The 8,756-nt window shown below is 40.1% G+C and overlaps 1 protein-coding gene across 1 annotated transcript in view; it reads right to left on the bottom strand.

The window, feature by feature from the left end:
• Positions 1-2,659: 2,659 nt before the first annotated feature.
• Positions 2,660-8,756, bottom strand: part of PLOD1 (procollagen-lysine,2-oxoglutarate 5-dioxygenase 1) — a 53,545-nt gene continuing 47,448 nt past the window's right edge. Inside the window, exons 17-19 of the mRNA XM_073603180.1 lie at positions 7,441-7,587; positions 5,945-6,070; positions 2,660-3,338 (exon numbers count right to left, since the gene is read on the bottom strand). Coding sequence (XP_073459281.1) covers positions 3,183-3,338; positions 5,945-6,070; positions 7,441-7,587 — 429 coding nt within the window. The 3' untranslated portion in view covers positions 2,660-3,182. The remainder of the gene's footprint in view (positions 3,339-5,944; positions 6,071-7,440; positions 7,588-8,756) is intronic.

Here is an 8,756-nt window from a genome sequence, read left to right as displayed (position 1 = left end):
AATGTGCCTATGCAGTAAAAATATACAGCTGGAATTCAGCTTTAAAGAAAAATGTAGTCATTGCTTCTTCGTTGCTCATTTTACTGGGTCTGTGATAGGTTGCAGCAAAGAAGGTTAGAACAGACATAAAGGTCCAGACCAACACGCTAAGATCCTCAATTTCAAGGCACATGGATCTTGCTTTAATTCACCACCCCCTCTGATATCATGTCATCCTTTCCAGCGTCTGGATCATTGCATCCTGGATGGCAACAGCAAGAGGAATGACAAATGATATCACTGGGGTTGGCACTCACAACGGTATGGTCAGTGTTCATAAACTGTACCACTATTGATACAATACAATCAAGATGTCCAGTTTAAATATTTTTTCACATTTTTGTAACTGGAACTTCTGATTGGATGAAACTGGATATTAATTGTCTTGTCTTATGGGGGTCTTTTTAGAAGACATTTGTTGGATGAATGCCACACAAATTTGTAAATGCTCAACAAATTTGGTCTGTAAATTCTGTAATAGATTAAAGTGAAGCTCCACCCAAAAGGGGAAGATTTGCTTATTTTCCTTCCCCCCCTCCCCCAGGTACCTGCTTCTACTTCCAGCTGACTTCACCGCGGCAAACTCATCCGAAAGTTCGATATAATTAAAATAAGTGCAGCACTTAATAAATATATATATATATATATATACACAATCATCCCATATGTGATCATGTGCCTATAATGCAAATAAGAAAAATGTTTAAATCAAACGAAATTAGTAATTTGGCATGATTATTCGTACCATATCCTTGTGAAAATGTGTAAATAAACCAACGTGCCACTTATAATACACTTGAAAGAACAAATAGATTGATGAATTTATTGCTTCATAAACAATTGTTCATGTTTTCCTTGTGGAATTATGTTATAAACGTGCCAGTCCACGAAACAAAAATAGATACAAACAAAAATTGATCGATTGATCTCTTTACAGACATCCACCGCCGTGCTTTTCCTTATATTACTGTACTCCCTCCACTGGGTGTGCCTGTACCTTCATTCCTATTTAATCGTTCCTTGTAAAAGGTAATTTCTCTGAAGTTCCCCTCTGGATGATTTTTCCTCTCCTTCAAATCCCAATCAGAGCAATGCCATGTAAAACAATCAGACCTTGTAATAGTGCTTTATCCTTTTAAAAATGTATTAAACCATACAGCACACCATATATGCACTCACATTTAAAACATCTTCATCAAGCATGAGTGTATAACATATACTACTGGTGCTGGGGTTTCACCTGTCCACCGGTTCTGCATCTCCGAAAGCACACAAGACCAGAGCAGCAGAACCAGTGAACAGGTGAAACTATCGCCCTACCACCAGCAATATATGTTATACACACATGCTTGAAAAAGATGTTTTAAGTGTGAGTGCATATATGTTGTGCTGTATGGTTTAATACATTTTAAAAAAAGGATAAAGCACTATTGCAAGGTCTGATTGTTTTACATGGCATTGCTCTGATTGGGATTTGGAAGCAATAGTGCTAAGGAGAAAAAAAAAAATCATCAAGAGGGGAACTTCAGAGGAATTAACTTTTACAAGGCATGAATAAATAGGAATGAAGGTACGGGCACATCCGGTGGAGGGAGCACCGTAATATAAGGAAAAGCACGGCGGCGGATGTCTGTAAAGAGACCAATTAATCGATTTATGTTGTCATTTTTTAGTTTTTTCTTATTTCTCTTTATTATAAGTGGACTGGCACGTTTAGAACATAATTCCACAAGGAAAACATATGGACAATTGATCAAACTATTTGTACTTCCAATTGTATTATAAGTGGCCTGGCACGTTGATATACACAAGGATATGGTAAGAATAATCGCGCCAAATTACTAATTTAGTTAGATTTAAACATTTTTATTATTTGTATTATATGCACAGGATCACAAATGGGATGATTGTATATATACATTAAGCACTGCACTTATTTTAATTATATTGTTTTTTCACATGATATAAGGAAGTGACGTTTATTTAAATTTCATTTGATATTATAGAGCAGCTCGCAAGTTTTTATTCACATTCACCCGGAAGTTCCCCCCCCTCCCTCCTCCTCCCCCGGCCGCTGGGCCATTTCAAAGTGCAGCATACTTCGTACAGCAGGGAACCAGGTCTGAAGCCACAAGGCCGGTTTCCCTTACCCGAGATGGTGGCGACTGCACCCGAGAGCCAATTGAAAAATCAGCTCAGGTGAAGACAGCGCTGGATTCATGGACAGCTAAGTGTCCGAATATTCAAAGTCAGCAGGTACAGTATTGTAGCTGCTGACTTATTTTTTTCTGAAGGAGTCTGGAGCTCCGCTTTAATGCCTATACTGTAGATATTGGCGTTCATCTATTATATGTGGCATATACACCATCTAGTGGCCAAAATGCAGTACAGTTTTCTGAAACACCTCAATGAGAAAATATACAACTTTTTGGCTACTAGATAGAGCTGATGATGATATAAATTAGAATGTTAGAGAAAATATAGGCAAGATTCAATGAGCATACACAAATGTGTGCGACATTCGGCCATCAAAGATTTTATAAAGTGATCTCCTGGTGTATCGAATTGTTATGCAATAGTGATCAGCCTGTTTTCACACCATGTGATTTGTCTTCTATAGTGTTGAGGGCAATCTTTTTTTTTTTTTTTTCCCTATACAAATGGTTTTTTTTTAAAGAAAAGAAGTGGCTTGAATTAATAAATGAAACAAGGCACATGGGATACTGCATGGGATAAACAATCACAATGGAAAACTAATGACAAAAAATGGATAACAATTTAAAATTAGGCGACCAGCTCTTGGGGGTTCCATACTGGACTGAGTGTTCACAACCTCAAAAAAAAAGAAGTTTTGGGACATCAGCTAAGGATTCAGAATTTCTTCTACATAGGGAGACAACATAAGGAAGAATGGAGGGTGGGTTCACAGTTTGTTCGCTGTGCTCGGCGCGTCACCAGCGTACATTTATAAGTCCTCCTTATTTAAAATGAATTCAGATGGCTCCACTTTGTTCCGATCTGTGCAGTCGCCCGGTCTTTGATCTTCTGGAAAATTGTCAGCTAACTTCACCCCTCTCTCATAACACTTTATCAGAGTTACATTGTAACTTCTCAGAAAAGTTTTGTCTGCCCAACGTTTCCGCCTAAGGATCCACAAAGGAGACTGAGATGTATCGGACGCCTTTCGTAACACGAAGCCCTTCGTGGTAATGAGTCAGTCTTCCTGGGTGCATCAATGCCCAACCTTTCCTGGGAGCTCTGATAGAACAATTATAACGGATGAACCTGCAGCCACCTCCCTGCAAGATAAAAGAAGACCAGATGGTTGAGTCTAAAGGGGACCGGTCATTACAAAAAAGGTATAAGTTAGTGTCATCAAATCATATTAGTAAAGAAAATTCCTCGTCATGAAGAGAAATTCTGCAGATATTACACAGCAATGTAAAATACATGTTCAATGACAAATAAAACCATTTCAGCGCTCACACCTGCATACCACCTATGAACAAGATTAATATTAAAAGTACACATTTTATTCTCTCAATTAGTCCAATATACTGTAAAATGACACCAAAATTACAACTCTGGCACAAAGCAGGAAAATAGTTAGGAGTAGAAGAGGAAATGAAGGTTAATTAGGGCTAACTAGGGTAAACTAAGGGGTATATTTATGAAATATTTGCTGTGCGAATGTCTTGAGCATTTGCACTGCCATTTGGAGTAATCCTGTATTTAGAACACCTTTATTTGTTATGATAATCTGAACTATTTTGTGGCCATAACATGGTAATAATGTGGTAATTTCCTGCAATACCTCAATCAGGAAAATACAACATTATGGCCATCAGATGGAGCTGACGGTCATAAGAAAAAAAATAATATAAGCAAAATACAGGATTATTTGTGATAGCTGAGTGAATGCTTGAGACATCCACACAGCGCATTTTCTATAAACTAACCAAAACATTTTTTTTAAATAAAATTTTGTACACTTGTCAGGTTGCTTTAACCGCTTCACCCCCGGAAGATTTTACCCCCTTCCTGACCAGAGCCCTTTTTGCTATACGGCACCGCGTCGCTTTAACTGACAATTGCATGGTTGTGCGACGTTGCACCCAAACAAAATTGATGTCCTTTTTTTCCCCACAAATAGAGCTTTCTTTTGGTGGTATTTGATCATCTCTGTGGTTTTTATTTTTTGCGCTATAAACAAAAAAAAGCGTCAATTTTGAAAAAAAACACAATATTTTGTACTTTTCGCTATAATAAATATCCCCATTTTTTTTTTAAAAAGCTAATTTTTTTCTCAGTTTAGGCCCATATGTATTCTTCTATATATTTTTTGTAATAAAAATAAGTGTATATTGATTGGTTTGCGCAAAAGTTATAGTGTCTACAAAATAGGGGATAGATTTATAGCATTTTTATTATTATTATTATTTCTACTAATAATGGCGGCAATCTGCGAATTTTATCGTGACTGCGACATTATGGCGGACACATCGGACAATTTTGACACATTTTTGGGACCATTGGCATTTATACAGCGATCAGTGCTATAAAAATGCATTGATTACTGTAAAAAATGTCACTGGCAGTGAAGGGGTTAACACTAGGGGGCGATCAAGGGGTTAATTGTGTTCCCTAGTGTGTATTCTAACTGAAGGGGGGATGGGACTTGCTAGGGGAAGAGACAAATCGGTGTTCATACCTTGTATGAACACACGATCTTCCTCTTCTCTCCTCAGAGAACCAGGATCTCTGTGTTTACACACAGAGATCCTGGTTCTCGCCGTGTCACGAGCGATCACGGGAGCATCGGCTCTGGGGGCGATCAGCGGGCGCGTGCGTGCCTCTAGCGGCCACCAGAAGAAGCAATTCGTGCAGCCGAGCCATGTTGCCGCAGTACAATATATTTACCTCCTCTGTTGCAGTGGATTTGCACAGGGCAGCCCAGATCCTTCTCTTCTCTGGTCCCTCTTTTGTGCTCCTCCCTCCTTCCTGTTGAGTGCCCCCACAGCAAGCAGCATTCTATGGGGGCACTCAAGCCGAGTTGCAGCCCTGTGTGTCCATTCAGACACGGAGATGCAGTTCGGTCCCGCCCCCCTCTCTCTCCTGATTAGCTAACTGATTTTGATTGACAGCAGCGGGAGCCAATGGCGCTGCTGTGTCTCAGCCAATCATGAGGGAGTGTTCCGGCTGAGACACTCTTGGACATCGTTGGACAGAGATGGGGCTCAGGTAAGATATAGGGGGCTAAGGTGGGGGCTGCACACAGAAGGTTTTTTATGAGGGTACAACCCCTTTAACTGACATCATATGCAGATGGAAAGTAATGCCTTTGATCTGCAGATGAATGAAACACAGCAAATACAAAAGTAACAATGTTACTTTGTATCGCTCTGAGTCTGACCAATATTTATAAACATTGTTTCAGGTTTTTTTGACAGTTGCTGTATTCACACAGATGTTCCCAGCTTTCATTTTGACAGTCAGGAATCACCAACAAGTGCCAGGGGAGGACTGGCAGAGGGGCAGAATGATGGGATGTACTACACCCGGCCTTGTGCTGGTGTCACAGGGACAGAAAGTGAGGTAAATTCTCCCAAATAGGGAGCAAAAGAAAGCCAAGAGACGTATTTACTATTTTATAGTCTATTCAAAACTAAAAAAAAAAAAATGTTTTGCCAAATGTTGGACTTTCAGTAAAGTATGTGAAATAAAAGCCATCAGTGTTAAAGGTCCATCACTACCATTCAGATCAATAACCCATTCTGAAATCAAGAGATTAAAAAAGGCAGCTTGTGGGACAACACAGACAGTTCCTCTTTCAAACACAATTTGCTAGAGCAGGCCAATTATTTAACAGGCAGCAGAAACATGGGACTTCTGTGGGGTGACTGACCTCGTAATCCTCACCCACGCTGTTTAGAGCGATGTTGATTGTAAAAGTGGAGGCATCATGGTGGGGTTCCAGGAGGGGCTGTTCATCTGGTTTGTACCGTACCACGAAGGCCAAATCAAACTGAGCCTGAAAGGATGAACACAGAGAGAGTGTGAGATATTGCCCTGGCAATCCTGCAGATAAATAAGGTAAACACTATAAAAAAAAAAGTAACTATCCAAAAAGCCAGTGAAACTGGAGGCCCATTCACTAACATTGCTTTCCATACTGAGACACAACTAGAGGGGCACAACGGGTCACCTGGTGCACTACAGTTTGGAATCTGAAAATCAGATTTAATAGTTAAAGACGTTAGAACCCAACTGAACATTTGATTTAAATCCAATAAATACATTCTAGGTGCATCAAGACAAAAAGGTCTTATAGTTCTTCTTTAGAAAGCAGCCACAGCTTCAATAGAAAAGCCTTGTCTTCTGCCAGCATGCAGTAGAAAAGGATCCTTGTTCTCTGAGTGGAAGCAAAGGTCTTTCTGCAGAGGTCCAGCATGCCCCCTGCTACATAGCACTGTAGTCTGAAAAGCAGACCTCTGCAGAGAGGCCACTGCTTCCACATACAGAAAAAAGGTCCTCTTCTGCAGCATGCTGGCAGGGGACAGTCTTACAGAAAATGAACTGTAAGACCTTATACACTTTCACTTTTTTTCATACACCTGGAATATATTTAGCCACTTGAAACTAAAAGTGGATTTGATCTTTTAATGACACTGACCATCTCTGTAGTGAAGTCATTTATTGAATGTTTAACTACATCATGACCTGAATTTGTGACCAGAAGGCATCAAACTGCACCCTGACTCTTATAAGGCTTATCATCACCCCCTGATATAGTGCTCCCACATTTGCCGGGATAGACTTTTACCTGTGGGTCCTTACATTTGGTTGCATCTTGGGTAAGATCCTGTGCAGCCCATGTAATTAAAATTGTCTTATATTGCCATTTTGTTTTTTTGTGATAATTCTTCTTCTCTTTCCTTATAGAAATAAAATTGTTTATGATTGCTCGCCATTATACAGAAACTCCTGAAGAAGCAGTAATATATCCGTGAAACATGTCGAGTGAAGGATATACACATGTCCTGTGTTAATCTGAAAGTGTCAACCCTTTAATGCCACTGCATCTATGTATTCTGAATATAGAGCATTCAGTGTCCTATGACACAGACTCTTTTTTGCTGTTATATGTATTTTTTCTATGTCTCCCTTTTTAACTAAGCAACTTTGTAATAAATATCATCTTTTATATATAAGTGTGTGTTTAAAGCCTTTGTATGGTACCATAAAAGTCCAATCACATATCTTCCTCATTATCAAGATTAAAGATCTCTACAGGTTGCAATATTGTAAATGTTTCTTTTTTTTAATATTTGATACACCTGGATAATGAATTACAAGTATAAGGATTAACATTCTGCAAAGGTCAGGGACGGGGATACAAACCCGCGTGTAATAACCAGGGAACATCTTTTCAGTCACTGGCGCTACAAAGTCCAGCAGAAACTTGTGCCATTCTTTTTCGAAGTTGATCTGGTTCATGTGAATGTCGATAGTTGGAACGTTTTCATATCCTCCCTGCAGCCGCTGGTCCTGCAATACATCAAGAGAAGGGATCGTTACTGCCACTAAATTACCTATTAACCAGCATGTTGTCTGTAAAATGTGTGGTGTATTATTGGCCTCTAGGTGGCACTGTGCACCTTATTTTGGATGTTTGTTTTTTTAAGCACTAAACAGCAACATCTTTTATAATAAACATTGAGGAAAAAAAATGAATGATACAGCATAAACTAATCCTGTACATTGAAGGGTAGAACTACAATTTATAGGGTCTCATAGCAACGCTTTGAGGGACCCCCACCCCATGACAACTACCAATTTAATTTGGGACAATAGTGTACGGCTGCCCATACATAGTTGTTTTTCTATTTTTTTGTTCAGCCAGCTGGATGAACGAAAAAACTGAACCAATTCACACATTCAGTGTGGATGTTGGAATCCTCCCCACTGTGTCATTGTATTCTGACAGATTGGAGACACAATGGGCAGGTGAACATCAGAACTGGACCACTGTCGGCAAAAATTATTATCGCAAAATATTGGAAATCAGCTGTCTTGCCATTCGAACAGCTAAACCACAAACTTTCCTGCATTATGATTAATAAGCGTATGACAGCAATCTTAAATGATAAAATGTGGATGTTCGAGAAAGTCTGGGACCCATGGGTCAAGTATTTGACTGAAGATCCTCGGTCTATACCCAATTAGAGCAGTTTCAGGATGATGGGATTTGGCACATGGGGTCATTTTCTATTTTCCTACTTTTCTCTTCAACCTTTGTTTTCTCTCCAGTGGCGGCTGGTGCTCAAAATTTTTTGGGGGGCGCAAACAAACTGAAAAATACTGAAACACCCCCCCATCAATTGCAGCCTCACTGTGCCCATCAATTGCAGCCTCACTGTGCCCATCAATTGCAGCCACTCTGCCCATCATATGCAGCCACGTGTGTCCATCATATGCAGCCACGTGTGCCCATCATATGTAGCCACTGTGCCTATGAAATGCAGCCACTTGTGCCCATCAATTGCCAGCACTTGTGCCCATCAATTGCGCCCACTGTGCCCCATCAAATGCAGCCACTGTGCCATATCAAATGCTGCCAGTGTGCCCCCCGCCGGCTGCACTTACCTGTCTCGGTGGGACAGCTCCTCAATGTCTTCTCCGGTCCTCTGCTATGATTGGACGCCTGGCATCCAATC

The sequence above is a fragment of the Aquarana catesbeiana genome, linkage group LG10 (genome assembly GCF_042186555.1).
Source record: "Aquarana catesbeiana isolate 2022-GZ linkage group LG10, ASM4218655v1, whole genome shotgun sequence".
Taxonomy (NCBI): domain Eukaryota; kingdom Metazoa; phylum Chordata; class Amphibia; order Anura; family Ranidae; genus Aquarana; species Aquarana catesbeiana.
Note: the sequence above shows the minus strand (reverse complement) of the source record. Positions and strands in the feature narration are given on the sequence as shown.